The sequence below is a fragment of the Dermacentor variabilis genome, chromosome 9 (assembly GCF_050947875.1).
Source record: "Dermacentor variabilis isolate Ectoservices chromosome 9, ASM5094787v1, whole genome shotgun sequence".
NCBI classification, from domain to species: domain Eukaryota; kingdom Metazoa; phylum Arthropoda; class Arachnida; order Ixodida; family Ixodidae; genus Dermacentor; species Dermacentor variabilis.
This window is the reverse complement of record NC_134576.1, coordinates 127,963,847-127,981,056: the sequence shown is the minus strand read 5'-3', so window position 1 is coordinate 127,981,056 and position 17,210 is coordinate 127,963,847. Positions and strand designations below refer to the sequence as shown.

Sequence of the window (17,210 nt, the reverse complement as noted above, 5' to 3'; positions counted from 1 at the left end):
AATGCGTGCGCGTACCGATACACATGTACACTTCTATTGATATTCTTTCAGTTAATAGTAAGCACTTGTTTTGGCTTCTTCAGTCATCTCTGCCGTATGTTGTTTTCCTGACGGCAGTGGTGGTCCTGATGTGCCATTTTGGTTCTACTTGCCCGTGCCATTCAAGTGCCATTTGCACCTAATCTAAAAAAAATTAAATTATGGGGTTTTACGTGCCAAAGCCACTTTCTGATTATGAGGCACGCCGTAGTGGGGGTCTCCGGAAATTTTGACCACCTGGGGTGCTTTAACGTGCACTTAAATCTAAGTACCACGGGTGTTTTCGCATTTTGCCCCCGTCGAAATGCGGCCGCCATGGCCGGGATTCGATTGCGCGACCTCGTGCTCAGCAGCCCAACACTATAGCCACTAAGCAACCACGGCAGATCCACCTAATCTCCAAAAGGCTTCAAAAATCTCCAAAAAAGCTCCAAAAATCTCCTGGTCCAGAAATTGCTCTATATCCTAATTAGGCTGCACCACCACTATGCATCCACACTGACTGGCCCACCTCACAGTTTTTTCGATGTGACACTTGCTTCACTTGTCACTTGTGACACTTGCCATTGTGACTTTTCTCTGCAGTAGCACTTTTTCAAAGATGCCCTGCAAAGATGCTCCAAGCGGTCCGGCGAAGTACCCGCTGTCACAAGCCGATGCACGTCTGCAGATGGAAGTGCACCAGCCACCACCTCCACAGACATCCAAAGCAGGTTCCAGGAATCCAAGCCATGTGTCCATACCGTCAACAGGTTGGGATACACTCTTATAACAGACCTCTTGCATGTGAACATTACAGAACGCCATGCTTACATGCCATTCACACCCCCGCAGGTGAAACCAATGCCAGACACTGGAAGCTTATTGTGAGTATGCTTTTGTGGCCAACTTTTATTTAGCCTTTCAGAACCCACTTTGTTTTCACTGAAGTTGCCAATAAATCCTAAAAGGGGCCTTGAAACATCTTTTCAGCATAGTAAGGAAATGTTGCCGATCTTAAGAAAGGCTCCTGTGAACATGTGAGCCAAATACAGTGGAACCCCGTTCATACGTTTTTCACCGGACCGGGGAAAAAAAACGTAACAGCCGAGAAAACGCAACAGTGAGGAAAGCTCCAAAAATGAATGAAAAAAAGGGCAGCTTCAACTATAGACAATTTATTTCCACAGAGTGCGCTTAGGACTTAAAAAAGCCTATAATGATGGCTTGCCGTTTCTTTCGCTCGGTAGAAATCGCCACACGTTTCTCAATTGGAAGGCCGCATTGCTGTCAGCGTCGCTGTGAGGTGCGACGTACCTGCAGAGGTCTAGAGCCGCGACGGCTTCTCCAAAGCTAGGATTTGGCCACTGTCCGGCATCATGCGGCTCGTGCTCCTCGTCGTCACCGCGCCACGGCAATGGCAACGGACGAAGGAATATCCGCGGGAAATTTTGCCCTCTTTGGTGTAATCATGCTAACCTGCTAACGACTGTTTAGTATTGCTGCGGAGCGCGCGCGTCCGAGCAGCCCGGTTGCGCGCGGCGCGGCGTGGGAGAAATGTAAACAAGAGAGGAGAGCTGTCCCGGTAGGCGGAGCAACGCCACTAGCAACGCCAACTTCCGGTTTCACTTTTGCTTCACAAAGAGTGACGTGAGGGCCTCTCCCAAGTTTCCTTCCTCCGTGAGTCGACCCGTCCAACAACCATGCGGTGACCCTAATCACAGTGATGATAGTGAGAGCATTTTTCACGAATGGCCACTTAGTGCGGCCTCTCGAACTGCCGTGCGGCTTTTTGCAGCCAGTTCCACAGCCAAGCCCGGCCAAGCCCAGCCAAAACTCGTCAAAAGCCAAAATGGCGGTTGGAGCGCGTTGCCTACTTCAGCCCAGGCGGGTTCGGGGTGCCAAGTTGCGACGTATCATGCGGGAACGTTTTCACAGCTACGACGTAACAGCGGGGTTCCTTATACATTGAATCCTATGGAAGCTATGCCGGGACCGGATGAAAACGACGTAGCAGCCGGGAAAACGCAGCAGTGAGGAACGTAACAGCGGGGTTCTACTGTATTGTTACACAGCATGCAGCAGGGAATTCACGATGTCATGATGAAAACAAAAGATTGCATGCTTCCGCATTCTCGTCATGCAGCATCGTTGCAAGCAGCTAGACCTATTTCGTGATGGGAAGAACATTCTCAGCAGTAAGTAATCGCTAATTTTGAGTCAAATAAATGAAACGTATAAATGTCTACCATCTCAAAACAACAAAAGAAATCACTTCCTCTTTGCACTGCCGGTTTATGTGCGACAGTTGCGTTGCAGCTGTGTTTACATTTTTTGTTGTTGCCAAGCTTTCAAAAACTATCATTTCGGGCTTGTGTACTGTGAGAATGACTGTAGTTCTCAAAATGGGCGTTAATATCTTCATTGAGTGAAAGGGACAATGTGTATTGAATATCTTCAATGAGTATGCTATGTGCGAACTCCCGGGGAAATAAAATAAAAATAATAAAAACTTTGCAGTTATAATGATTTTGGGTGTGAAAGGGTTGCATGTTTCTATTCACGCCCAGGCCTAGTGCTCCACTGCTGCGCCACCTGAGCGTGCCACATTTCTAGGTGCTTTTTCGCTGAACCACCACAGCACGCGCCCTAGATCCTTCTAGGTATTTGGTTTTGCATCCCTGGCTGTGCCTGGGCGCACATTCTGCTCGGGACAGCCTGTATTCGCAGAGTTTAGGAGGTGTAGATAAGTTTTAATTGTAAATGCATAAGCATTCGTATGCGCTACTCAGCGAGCAAGCCGTCCTTCTAGGTATTTGGTTTTGCATCCCTGGCTGTGCCTGGGCACACATTCTGCTCGGGACAGCCTGTATTCGCAGAGTTTAGGAGGTGTAGATAAGTTTTAATTTTAAATGCATAAGCATTCGTATGCGCTACTCAGCGAGCAAGCCGTCCTTCTAGGTATTTGGTTTTGCATCCCTGGCTGTGCCTGGGCGCACATTCTGCTCGGGACAGCCTGTATTCGCAGAGTTTAGGAGGTGTAGATAAGTTTTAATTTTAAATGCATAAGCATTCGTATGCGCTACTCAGCGAGCAAGCCGTCCTTCTAGGTATTTGGTTTTGCATCCCTGGCTGTGCCTGGGCACACATTCTGCTCGGGACAGCCTGTATTCGCAGAGTTTAGGAGGTGTAGATAAGTTTTAATTGTAAATGCATAAGCATTCGTATGCGCTACTCAGCGAGCAAGCCGTCCTTCTAGGTATTTGGTTTTGCATCCCTGGCTGTGCCTGGGTGCACATTCTGCTCGGGACAGCCTGTATTCGCAGAGTTTAGGAGGTGTAGATAAGTTTTAATTTTAAATGCATAAGCATTCGTATGCGCTACTCAGCGAGCAAGCCGTCCTTCTAGGTATTTGGTTTTGCATCCCTGGCTGTGCCTGGGCACACATTCTGCTCGGGACAGCCTGTATTCGCAGAGTTTAGGAGGTGTAGATAAGTTTTAATTTTAAATGCATAAGCATTCGTATGCGCTACTCAGCGAGCAAGCCGTCCTTCTAGGTATTTGGTTTTGCATCCCTGGCTGTGCCTGGGCGCACATTCTGCTCGGGACAGCCTGTATTCGCAGAGTTTAGGAGGTGTAGATAAGTTTTAATTTTAAATGCATAAGCATTCGTATGCGCTACTCAGCGAGCAAGCCGTCCTTCTAGGTATTTGGTTTTGCATCCCTGGCTGTGCCTGGGCACACATTCTGCTCGGGACAGCCTGTATTCGCAGAGTTTAGGAGGTGTAGATAAGTTTTAATTTTAAATGCATAAGCATTCGTATGCGCTACTCAGCGAGCAAGCCGTCCTTCTAGGTATTTGGTTTTGCATCCCTGGCTGTGCCTGGGCACACATTCTGCTCGGGACAGCCTGTATTTGCAGAGTTTAGGAGGTGTAGATAAGTTTTAATTTTAAATGCATAAGCATTCGTATGCGCTACTCAGCGAGCAAGCCGTCCTTCTAGGTATTTGGTTTTGCATCCCTGGCTGTGCCTGGGCACACATTCTGCTCGGGACAGCCTGTATTCGCAGAGTTTAGGAGGTGTGGATAAGTTTTAATTTTAAATGCATAAGCATTCGTATGCGCTACTCAGCGAGGAAGCCGTCCTTCTAGGTATTTGGTTTTGCATCCCTGGCTGTGCCTGGGTGCACATTCTGCTCGGGACAGCCTGTATTCGCAGAGTTTAGGAGGTGTAGATAAGTTTTAATTTTAAATGCATAAGCATTCGTATGCTTACCCAGCGAGCAAGCCGTCCCTTCGTCCGTCCCGTAATAAGACGACCGCTTTCGAGATGGCGCCTACAGCAGCGAGCGAACTTGCCTCTCCGTTGCCTCCCACTTCAATGCCAACGAAACGGTTGAAACAGTGCCGACGGTGCTCTCAACAAACAGCTCACTCTGCCACTTTTGCAGATCGCTTTCAAGTTAGGGGCACGCACATCTCTCAAACGCTAAGCAACTGGCGAGAACGCAGTGTGCAAAGCTACGAGCAGTCGGCACTCTTTGTGGGCATCGCAGATCGCTTTCAAGCTGCGGCCCGCGCGGCAGCGCCATAAGAAGCCGCTGCCCAAGTACGTTCACAGTTCAATAATGGTTCGACATGGACGGATGAGGAGCTAAAGCGCAGTAACGGCTTATAATGATCGGAACGTCATCAGCGCACCTGGTGCATCCATCTGCAGTACTTTGCTTGCGTCATCAATGCTCCTTGTGCCGCCGTCGGCACCAGTTCATGTCACCACTGAGCTGTCGTTGGCACTGGCCTAATCAAGTTTCATAACATTGGTTATGACACCGGGCTGCCTGGAGACGAGCAAGTGGCACAATGCTTATGCATGCTTAGTCTAACTTCCAGTGGAGCTTTTGCATTTTTTGTTTGTTTCTGGATGTCACACAATAGTTTAATGTGTGTGGCACCAATGATTTGCTATTGTTCTGGCTGGAAGAAAGATAGTGATGTCAAGAAAGGACGCTTGAGCGCAGCGATGATGAGGCTTGTGGTGCGAGAAACCCTCGGTGCCCCACGATTATCCCAGCTTTTGTAGATCAAAACACCTCGCACACCAAGACCAACTTCTTATCACACCCTTTTATCCCCATATCCAAACTGAAAAATTTCGTCCGGTGTCAGCTTCCGCACACAACTTTTGTTTAGAAATAGCCTCGGCGGTGTGTTTTCAAAAACCTATTTCCTCTTAGCAACAGCTGTTAGAGCAGATTGTGCGCCCAGTCATAACATCCCCCTAATCCCACCAAGAAGCAGTACTCTGCAAGTCTGCAGTACTCGCGTACGGGGCAGAAACCTGGATGCTTACGAAAAGAGTTCTACTTAAATTGAGGACAACGCAACAAGCTATGGAAAGAAGAATGATGGGTGTAACGTTAAGGGATAAGAAAAGAGCAGATTGGGTGAGGGAACAAACGCGGGTTAATGACATCTTAGTTGAAATCAAGAAAAAGAAATGGGGGGGGCATGGGCAGTACATGTAATGGGAAGGGAAGATAACCAATGGTCATTAAGGGTTACGGAATGGATTCCAAGGGAAGGGAAGCGTAGCAGGGGGCGGCAGAAAGTTAGGTGCACAGATGAGATTAAGAAGTTTGCAGGGACGACATGGCCACAATTAGTACCTGACCGGGGTAGTTGGAGAAGTATGGGAGAGGCCTTTGCCCTGCAGTGGGTGTAACCAGGCTGATGATGATGATGAATCCCACCAAGTACCTACCTACAAGGATCTAGGGTGCTCGCCGTGGCGCTTCAGGCAAAATACCTAGAAATGTAGTAGACGGGAGCGGCACAGGGTGGTGCAGAGGTGAAGCACTGGGCATGGGCGTAAATAGAAATGCACGGAAGGGTTAAAGGGCCCCTTGCCAGGTTTGGCCATCTTAAACAGACAAGTGCAGCGCATACCTCGCGCAATGCCGATCATCGTCTGCAAAGTATTGCAGCACGTCACACTTGCAAAAGCAACTGAAATTTAACGCCAAATGCTATGTGTCCTCCCTCTGACTGAAGCGCTGTTCCTAGCCAAAGAGTCGAGGTGACACGCACAAATGTTGCGACGCAAATTGCAGTAGTCCGCTACTTCGATAAATTGTCTAATGCGCAATGATGCCAACAGAAGTACGCTGCAAAAAAAGTGAGTACAGTTCATCATGTGATCCCAACATGGTCTCTTGGCTCTGGCATGGGAGAAGGTGGAAAAGGAATATCGCTCGTAGACACTGCTCAAGGTAGATTGAGAGAGTGTTGTCTTTGTTTGCAATTGTACCGGTCTCCTGGCTGTATCATATTGACGCGTGTATTCTATGCAGACGACGAGGACGATGGGAGCACTAACGGACTCTGTCTAGTGGGTCAGAGTGAGATTGGGTGATGACGAAGAAGACTTGTCTCTGCTCTGTTTGTTTTTGAACAGATTGTCCTGTTGCTCATGAAGAACGTCTCCCTGTGTTCTGTCCCCGCTGTACCGCGACAATATGGTAACATAATGAACTGATTTGAAAAATTATTTAGCTAAAACAATTCCTAGATGGCATTTTAGAACTTCCAGTGTGTAACTAAAATTTGCAATAGGGCCTGGTGAGGGACCCTTTAAGGAGTATGGACACATTCATTTTGACTTTTTTTTTTCATTTAGTGCTGTTCCTGCACTCTGAAACCCTAGAGTTGCAGTTTCACTTTCTTTCCAGAAGATGTGTGTGTATGTGTGTGTGCATGCGTGTGCGCACGTGTGTGTCGTGACGTCAAGAGATCGAAGGTGATCACACGAAAGCAGAACATTCTGAAGTGTTTTGACAGTCTGTTTAGCTCGCTTGGTCGTCTGCTATGCTGTTGCATTGGGCCTTGCGATGAGTAGCAGCAGGGCAAGTGATCAATCGAATCCAAACCACAGTTAATTATGGTACATGCCGTAGCCGGGGACTCCAGGATAAGTTTCATGACCTGGAGTTTTTTCCCACGTGCACGAAGTACACGGGTGCTGTTGCATTTCGCCCCCATCAAAATGTGGCCGCTATGACCATAAATCAGACCTGTGGTCTCATGTTAAGCACCCTAATGCCATAACCACTAAGCCACCGCGGTGAGTATGCACGTGTGTTGGGGGCACAAAGTGCATGCTGTATGTCAATGCGCTCTTAGGTATTACAACTAGTGCAAGGCGAAAGACGAAAAAGCAAAATGAGACAAAGGGACGGGCACTTTCTTAGTCTCCTTGCGTGTTCTTGTGTTGCGTAATGCACTGGTCACAGTAATGCAGAGACCGACTACTAGCCCAAATGTGCACCTGCCTCATGTGGATTTTCTTTTATGTCCAGGAAAATGTGTGCGACCACATCAAAGGCGTTGTGGCAACAATAATTCAAACCACGTTGCATGACGAGGTCACTGAAGTCATACAAGATTTATTGGACTCTCGACAAGCGATGAATACAGATCACAGCGCTCAAATTTCGCAAGGTGAGGGTGACGGCGGCCCTGTTGCTGAACCATCCGAAAGGCAGTCCAGTTTGGTGCCCGGCCCAGCTGGCAGTCCCACTTGGCAGCCGTCAAACGCGTTGCAGCAGCAGAGTGTTGGTGCTGGCCCATCGCAAGCATCACAGGCGACCTGGGGCGATACCGTTGGGCAGCTTGGAGGAAAGCCACCATCCAGCTTCAACATCAGTCTAGCATCCGCTGTGCCGAAGATGCAGCAAGTGATGGTAAATCCAGCTTGGCAGCCCTCGAATGCATTGCAGCAGCCAAGTGTTGCCTCTAGCCAAGCATCGCAGACGTCCTGGGGCACGGCTGTAGGGCAGCTCGGAGGACAGCCACTGTCCAGCTTCGTCAGTTTGCCTTCTACCCTGCCAAACATCCTTCCAATGACTGCCGGTTCCATTTGGCAGTTGTCAAACTCTTCACAGCAGCCAAGTATTGCTGCAAGCCCAAACCCTCAGGTATCTGAGATGTCCTGGGGCGCAGCCATAGGGAAGCTTGGAGGAAATCCGCTGCCCAGCGCTAACAACAGTCTGGCTTCCGTTCTGTCTGAGGTGCAGCCAGCAACCGGCAGTTGCATTTGGCAGCCGTCGAATGCAGTGCAGCAGCCAAGTGTTGCCGCAGGCGCATCGCAAGCGTCACAGACGTCAAGCGAGGCCATGGGGCAACTTGGAGGACAGCCACCATCCAGCTTCAACATCAGTCAAACTGTGGTGTCCACTGTGCCAAAGGCGCAGCCAGTTACCGCCAGTTCCACCTGGCAGCCCTCAAATGCATTGCAGCAGCCGAGCATAGCCGGAGGCCCACCTTCTCAGGTATCACAGATGTCCTGGGGCGAGGCCTTGGTACAACTCAGGGGACAGCCTCTGTCCTGCCTCAGCACCAGTCTGGCTTCCGTTCCACCAGAGGTGCTGCCAACAACCGTGGGGCCTGTAGAGGGTGCCTGCCCCCCGTTGGGGATGCAGCAGGATGCAAGCATGCGTCCGAGAGACAAAAGTGACTCACGACGCTTTCAAAACTTGGGCATTTCATTTGACACACCAGCGGCGGTGGAAGGTGTGCCGTTGGATGTCGGTGCTTGGCGTCTCGGCTCATCCAGCATGCAGCAAGAGGGTGGACCAGGTGCTTCCTTGTCTTCGGACTGCAAGCCGCAGGTGCGATTTCCGAAGGTGCACAGCGCCTCGGTTGGAGGGCTCTTGGAGGAGCCAGACTAAAAATAAAGGATTGGGTGCGAAGTGCAAGGTTTGTAGGCAAATCAGGCATGACGTTTTTTTTCCTCAGTTAAAACGTGCCGTATCTGAGCAGGAACTCTTCATTGAAATTACGGAGCAACTCGCTTCTGCCATTACTTTAAGGATATAACCTAGGGGGAAATATGACGCCAATGGTCGTTAAGCATCAGGCTATTGCACTCAAGGACTCTGATTTAAATCGCTTCATGAGACACCAAAATTTTGTTGAAGGGGCCTGAAGTGAGGCTAATAAATAAATAGTAAATAAATAAACAGGGACATATCTACACACTGGAATGTGCCTCTCATGATCAGCCGGCCCTCAAACTTTGCATGCCAACATTAATGCTGTAACATGCAGCCTAGCAAGCAGATGAAGCAGTTTTTGGTAGGATTTCGCATCTGCAAATTCACCGAACACATGGCAGCACACGTGTCTAGCATCTGACCTGACTGGGCATTGGCTGGTCATTTGTTGTTGGATGCAAGTGTTTATACAACTCTTCGTCACGTCACTGTACTGTCCAGTTCAGTGACTTGCATTCTTAACAACTTTTAAAAGATTTTGCATTTACCACTGAAGATAATCGTTCGGGCAAGATTGTACTTGTATACCATGATGGCAGGTTTTGCACACAATAACCTGTGAAGGCGCTGGCACTAACGCAAACTTCCAAATTAATTTTGTTGATAAGCAGGTTGAAGTTTATAATACATAAATGATACGTGTATAACTTTAACGCAAACATGCAACACACGTGCACACTAAACATGTTAACTATATTTGCAGCTATGAGTGACTTCTCCTGGCCCACCTTGTTGGGCAAATTGCGTTATTGTATCTTGCATGTGTTCACATCACTTACAGATGATTTGTTTACATTTTTTTTTTCTTGTCACTAACCAGATGTATCTGTTTCATAAGCTTCATCCAGTCCATCATTCAAATTCAGTTGTAAGTTTGCACTTGTGTCCTTGTCTTGAAATGTTATTGTTCACTAGTCTGTGCAAAAAAACCACTGCCATGGAACATTCATCACTGCTTTGTTCTGGTTCTAATTTCATATATTGTGCTCCTTATTATTTGGTATAGCACTAAACTCTGCTACATGTCTGGTTTATAAAAAGACCCACATAGTTACTCTTAATTGAGCTACCTGTAAATAATGGAAACAAATCTAAAGGAGGATGGGGCTGGGTGGAGGTGAGCATGGGTCTCCTCCTCTAGCCTGCTGCATGCACCTGCCAGCATGCCCCATCTTGCAGGTAATCTGCGGCGGGTGCAAGGTTAAAGCGAGTAGAGATGGCTGTGGCTTCATGTGTTCTAATCCTGCGCGTTGAAGTGCGAGGAAAGTGAAGCGTTTGCTCCCCTCTGCCTGCACTTCTCGTGATAGCATCGTCCCACCGGGGCGACACTGCCCAGTCGTGGAAGCGGAGCAGATGCGAAAGCATTGTAGGCTTCGCTTAGTACCAACGATGTGAAGACATCGACTCGGAGTGAAAGTACATCTTCCGTCACCTTCTCTCAAATTCAATGAGCTTTCTCACCTTGCTGGAAACAATTTTTTTCTGATTACCCAATAATTCAACATTGTGCAGTCTATCCTCTGTAAGGAAAACCCATCAATGACTGTACTTTCTGCATAAAAATTAAAATGCCAGTATATCAGTATTTCAGTATAGTGAAGTAAAGATCTACTGATTTCGTTATATCAAGGTTTAACTGTATTGAATTATCAGGACCATAAAGTACAGTTTTTGCCATGAAATTTTACAAAACAAAAATGCAGTGTATGCTGAATCTTGTAGGTTAATTTTAGTCCGTAAGGTAGAAACACGGGTTGTTGTAGCTAACTGAGCCTTGAACACCTAAATCAACTCAAAGCAAGATGCACAGGCAACCAGTTTTTTGGACAAGTGTTGTTTGTTGTAAGAAAAGCTTATATTGTCATGTGCAACACAATGTGGCAACACTTGACACTTCACAATTGGATTGTGCACCTATGCGCATAACTGAATTGCGTAAACCTTGTAATGGCAACAGACGATGTGGGCTTTTCTTGCAAGTGTGTCCGTAGATCTGTACATTGTGGCCGGCCAACTTTCAATTACTGTACCGAAGCTGCTGTGTTCAATTAGGTTAGTTGCCTTGCTGTATATGGAAAGCTTGTATCTATATGGTTTCACTGTTACATTTCTGGCTGAGAGTGGAGATGAATAGTGTACAAACACTGCATTCTGCATTCACTAAGATAGAGGGCAGAAGCTTGGAAGTAAACAAGGAAGATTGAAGAGAAGCTAAGAACTGTGCTAGAGGCTACAGAGCGAAAAACGATGGACATAACATCGAGGAGCGGGAAGACAGGTGGTGTCGATTAGAGAGCAAACAGTGGTAGACGTTAGCTCTCTAATCCCATTAAACCGTTCTAAACTGGTGGACTTTTTATCTTTGATGAAGAGATAGAACGGGCGCCAAGAAAAGGAAAATGCAGTCAAAGACTGTTAAGGATTAGGTGGCGTAATGAAAATTGAGAAATGTACAGAGGCACAGGGAGTTGTCCATCACAGCAAAGTTTCCTACAAAGATTGCTATGCTAGTGTGTGTCGAAGTTGCAAGCATGGCAGTTCAGGGAGCACGAGAATGATGATTACGATGATGAACCTCTGTCCTGGCTCGTACTTGCTAAGGAGGATAGGCCCAGAATCGGGCGGCAGGGGGTAGCTAAAGGAAATTCTTGTTTGAAAACAATATATGCAATGTAAACGAAATAAGAAAAAAATGTTGCAATAACTAGACTAGTATGCAAGCGAGCAGTCTGACTAAGTGAAAGGTGAATGTTAAGGGGCTACAATCAAGGAGAAAATTGCTAGTAAAGAATTTAGAGAAACCAAATTTAGATGAAATCAATGCATATTTGATATCTAGAATAAAGATACAATAATTAGCAGGGTAATCATTTTTGTTTCTGTTAAATCAAATGCTGCGGAACAAACGTCTCTGTGACTATAGTGTCAAGGCCCCAAATGATAATACTGGTATACCTTACCCTAATCCAATTTCGCAGAGTGAAGCTTCGAGTAATATCTTCCTCTGGTGTGAATATCGTCTGCATGATAAAAGTAGTGGTCTATTGATACAATTTCTTTACAATTGTGGCATAGAGGGGACATCGTCGGACCATTACTAAGATAATTAAACTTAGAGTGGGAATGCTAGCACAAGGATTTGCTTAAACTTCATCCTTCTTACTTTAAACGGCTTTGTGGCTTTGCAAATTGATAATTTTGTGCAAAAAAACTGTGTTACAAATGCAATATCTTGCACTGAGATTATGCATGTACGCAGTCTTAATTTCTTCTGCATTTGAATTGTGATTTCTTAAAAATTATGGGTGATGAAGAGAGGTAAACTAAGTAAACTAAGCCGCAGAATCATCTCGAGCCACAAGCACAAAAACCAGACAAATCCATGTGCTAACACTCATTTCTATGGCATCTGAACAGTCGCAGTGCCAGAATTTCGAGTTCCCTCTAATAATTTTAATACGAAACTGTATGCATCATAAAACGGGTGTAATGTGAGATTGCTCAGCGGTGCCTTCAACTTGCAGTTAACAATAACAAATCTGACGAAGATGAAAAATTAAGTCCACAGTTGAACAATTTTGGCAGAAAGCTTGTGGGAGAGGATATCTCTGGAGATTATTTTCTGAAGCACGCATCAAGCTTTAAGATGATTCTTTCTTTCTTCCAGGATTTCCTCGAGGCCTGCTTCCAGAGAGCTCGTTTTGAGCACTAGAACCAGAAAAAAGAAAGTGTCTGTGATAGAAGCAGCAGTAATGCTGCGAACTCATTCTCATGTGATATTTGAGTGGACTTTCTCATTCCTGTGAATGAGACCCGTGTTTCCTAGCCTTTGCTGTCGCCTGGATTAAAGATGTCTACTGACATGAAAAGTCTGTGTCCTGCTTTGCTTACTTTTTTTGGTGGCTGTAAAGTCCCTAATTACACTTTGAAGCCTCAACTCCTTGAGAGTGCAAGAAATTGACTGTGTCAACATTTGTGACTAGTTTGATGCCAGTTCAACGTGCACCAGTCTGTAGTCTGTAAACCGTCGGGCATCCTTGGATGTTCATGAGGTGGCCTACGCTGATTTTCCAGAAACGCATCATTTAACCAGTATGATCTGCGTGAAGCTGTGCTCTAAGGTTATCCAGTTGAAGCTGACTGCTGAAAACAAGGTTGTTGCCGAACAGGACTTGGTTGCAACTTTGAATGTCTGAAAAATGGTGCATGCATAGGCTGCTGGTTTCGAGCACAGTTTGCATCTTTTATTGTTCATACAGTTAACAATAAGTAACTGCCTTGGGCACAGTGCTGAGGCTAGCGTATTTCTTAAGCATATTCACTCTTCAAATCTAATAGTCACTATTCATTAATGTGAATGCTTTTCAAATATTTCAAAACAAGTGCACCGAATTAAACTTGGACCAAAAGTGCACTAAATTTTCACCACTGTGGGCAGAGTATAAAACATGAGAACTTGCACAGTGTAGCAGGCTACGTCACTTAGTTAGCCATACTTTACAGGCTATATAGCGAGGATCTGTGCCCTCTGAAGAGTTCTGTGCATGGGAATAAACTGGTCTGCTTCATTTGTGCTTTTAATAACACTTCATAACGTACTATGTAATGACAGAAACTTGCTAACTTTAAGAATGTGAACATCATTTCTCGGTAATTGTGATAACTGCTGTTGATTATTCAAAATCGATTCGAAAACTATTCTATATTCGATTACTTCGGGCACTGTTGGATATATATTTGGTTTGGTGTGAAAAATCGCTATTTGCGCAACCCTACTTTCTGCCTACCATCGTGGATTTGGCGCGGCTGTTGCTTCTGCTGGATTGATTGGTATCAAGGCGGATATGTTTGTGAATATATTTATATGAAGGTATGTGTGTTTTGAATGCATGTACAAACTGTGTATGCTGACGGAAAAAGCAGCGCCAGTAAGCACGCTTGCATTGTCTGTTACATATATTAAGAAATTCATTATATAAAACCTGCACGTGATATAATGTTGGCTCACAGAATTTGCAGCAGCTGTCATTTTCACCACCATACTACCACCACCATCATCTTACCCTATATCTGCTGTTTCTCCGAACCCTTTCCCAGTACGAAGTAGCAGGCTAGAGTCGCATCACTTGGGCCAACCTCTGTTAAAATATCTCTCGCATGCGAGAAAGCATGGCAACTTGTTAATGTAGTAGTGCGCCGCTGGGCTTCTGCCGATTGTTGGCTAATCCTTCAGAATAGGTATGGGCAGCAGCGGCGACAAAAGAGGCACATGATCCTTCAGTGTAGCTAGATATGCGTCATGATTTTCTATGCATGCACCTGTCATCGCCAGTCTTTTCTTGACGAGCATCACACACCCCATGTAGTGGTTTCTCTACGATACACAGACTTCGTCCTTGTGACATCACTGCAACGACGTCTTGCTCTGTGCATCTTCCATGTTCAGTGTTTGCGTTTCAGCATAGTCTGCGAGCAGTGTGGTGCGTAAGGATAAATGGTGTAGTGCACAAAACACAACAATTGCATGAGATGAAAGTTGTGACCTGTGTGTGATATAAAGAGCATTGCAAGAAGTTGGACACTGCATCAGATGATAGTAAACACATTGTTGTTAGCTGTATAAGAGATTTAACCCTTTATGAATGAGTGTTGCCTACAGCCAAAGCACCATTGTTTTTTTTTTCTGTTCTTTTTTTTTTTTTGCTGAGTTCTGGTATTGACTACCGAGTTTCTGGCCAAAAAATCTTTGGCCAACACTATATGACAGGCAACAAGCGTCATTTGTTGTCTGTTGTTGCCTAGAATGTGTGGCATGTATCCATGAGGGAGGATTGGTGAAGGTTCGCAATGGAATGCCTTCCTTTCCATTAACTTAATGGCCTGAATTAGCTACATTTAAATGATAATAATAAATACAAAGAAATGTAAAGTGATATGCCAATTTTGGATGATACTGTTAAAAAGAAAATGAATCAAATGTGAATAATGAGAAAAACGGTATCTAACATGTCATCCTCCCTGTAGCAATGATGTACTCATGTACAATCTTACATAATTCCTTTCGTGCGGGACCAAGGTTCTTTGGGCGAAAAGATAAAATATCTAGGACTGAGAGAGAAAGGCCAACATGCAATGGGAGTTGTTCTAAGTATGTCTTTCTTTTCTGATTATATCTTCGGCAAAAAGAGAGTAGGGAATGGTCCAATGATTCTACTTCCCTAAATGACGCACGAAAGTTGGATGGTGCGAACCTACGCCTACTGAGGCAAAAGTTTGTGATATTCGTTTAGAGCAGGAACACGCGATGAGGAAGAAGTTTGGTGTGCGACTCTCTTTTGAAAGCACTGTCAGGGGAGACAGGCAGATGCAAGATCTCCAGCTGCAGTAGTATTGCGCACTTAACAGAAAGCAAATGCAATGTACACCGTATGGTTCACATATAGCGAGAGCTACCTAGCTGTACTCAGTAAGACACAGGTTACTTGGGATGAAGCCCATTTCCAGTTGTTTTGCCTTGTGTTAGTCAAAAAAATTCCGAGAAAATGTTTGTAAATTGTGCTTATTTTGAATGTATTTTGCCAATATAGGCGGAAATTTTTTTCGGGTATTTATTTCTTTCGTTCCTAAAGGGACCCTGAAACACTTCTCTAACCAATCATAGAATGACGTCACTATTATGTTGCCTCACGAATCTCCTGCTGCAAAAGATTTTCAAATCCTTCAAGCACAGGTGAAATTAGACTGATGAGCAGCTTCCTTTCTCCTTTCATTTCCTTTAGCGCACTTGAAACTACATGGGGGAGATGGTAATTAGGGGCACAAAGGAGCAATGCCCTGCTGGCTCCGCCCAGAGGTTGAACGTCTCGGCGATGAGATGGCTCTTGGTGGCACTCTAGGGCGGTGGCGCTATCTATGTTACACTTTTACACACCGTGGTTGCTCAGTGGCTATGGCTCAGTGCTGAGCACGAGGTCGCGGGATCGAATCCCGGCCACGGCGGCCGCATTTCGATGGGGGCAAAATGCGAAAACACCCATGTACTTATATTTAGGTGCACGTTAAAGAACCCCAGGTGGTTGAAATTTCCGGTGTTCTCCACTACAGCGTGTCTCATAATCAGAAAGTGGTTTTGGCATGTTAAACCCCATAATTCAATTAATTATGTTACACTTTTCATCTTAGAGGCCATGTGCAGCAGACACAGCAACATGCAACTGTTGTGTGCAGACTGGCAGCGCAAAGACGAAATGTTTTTTTTTTTTGTCTTTTTGAGATTGTAGACATTTACATTCTTAAATTTTTTAACTCACGCGAGTTATTATTGTATTAGAGAGAATGTTCTCGTGATCACGAAATCGGCCAGTAGCTAATGTGGGTCCAGCAGCTTGCGATGTCGCTGCATGACGCTGTTGCAGATGTAAGAGCAAGCAATTTTTCACCGTGTTTGACGCGAGATTGTAAATTCCATGCTGCATGCAGTGCAGTAATAGTTAGCTCACACGTTCGCAGGAGCGTCATTTGCAGATTGACAATCTTTTCTTACTATGTTAAAAAAGGAGTGTTTCAGGGCCCACTTAGTGTGTTAATACTGCTCTACTAAAGATTTGCTTAAAATATACATTCCAACATTTACATGCATTGAATCTGCGCAATTTTGTTTATGACTTTCGTTTTCAAGCGAAGCTTTCTTTGCAACTTCCGTGGGATTTGGTGCTTGTCGTCATTTCCTTGCAGGGTGTATTCGTGGACATACATAGACAACTTGGGTCACTATGCGCCCAAACAGCAAACTTGCTTCTTGGAGCTGTCTGGCCTAGTAAACAACTTGGCTGTGTGCCACTGAGAGTGTGCCCAAACAGACAACTGGGGCACATGGTGTGCGCCGATTCTTGGCACATTCTCCAGAATAGATGTGCCACTGTTACAAAAGATGCAACACAAGGGGTATGAATCTTTAATAAACATATTTAGGTAATATGTGCCGATCACACTTGTTTGTGCACATGCACCTCTCCTCGACATTCTTCCCTAAACAAGCATCATAGATATTGCCTTCATCCTTGTGATGCAGTCAGCTACAGGTGACGAGGCATGTGCTCATCCACTACTGCTGCTACCTGGCCAGCAAGCCTCACATCATTTAGAATTATACATGTCTTAATTTAGATTACTTGACTAACTCAAGCAAGCTAGGTTACTATTTGTTGGCATCTCATTTCACAGGGCATGCCAATAAATTGCCATCATTGGGATGGAGGGGAAAGAGAGAATTTTTAGTGGCAGAAAGGTAGAAGTTGGCTTGAGTGGAGTGCATCTAGCATTCAACTGCATGCTTGGGACAGAAAAGAGCTAGGGCA

General features: G+C 45.5%; 1 protein-coding gene across 5 annotated transcripts in view; it reads left to right on the top strand.

The window, feature by feature from the left end:
• LOC142557457 (uncharacterized) overlaps positions 1 to 12,745 on the top strand; it is a 32,756-nt gene extending 20,011 nt beyond the window's left edge. For 2 of the 5 annotated variants that reach the window (XM_075669319.1, XM_075669316.1), the window contains exons 6-9: positions 628 to 791; positions 874 to 905; positions 7,378 to 8,776; positions 12,521 to 12,745. In XM_075669319.1, the coding sequence (XP_075525434.1) occupies positions 628 to 791; positions 874 to 905; positions 7,378 to 8,748 (1,567 nt within the window). In that variant the 3' untranslated portion in view covers positions 8,749 to 8,776; positions 12,521 to 12,745. Of the gene's footprint in view, positions 1 to 624; positions 792 to 873; positions 906 to 7,377; positions 8,777 to 12,520 lie in introns of all 5 variants that reach the window. The other 3 variants (XM_075669318.1, XM_075669317.1, XM_075669315.1) reach the window with 3 other exon arrangements.
• Positions 12,746 to 17,210: the final 4,465 nt, after the last annotated feature.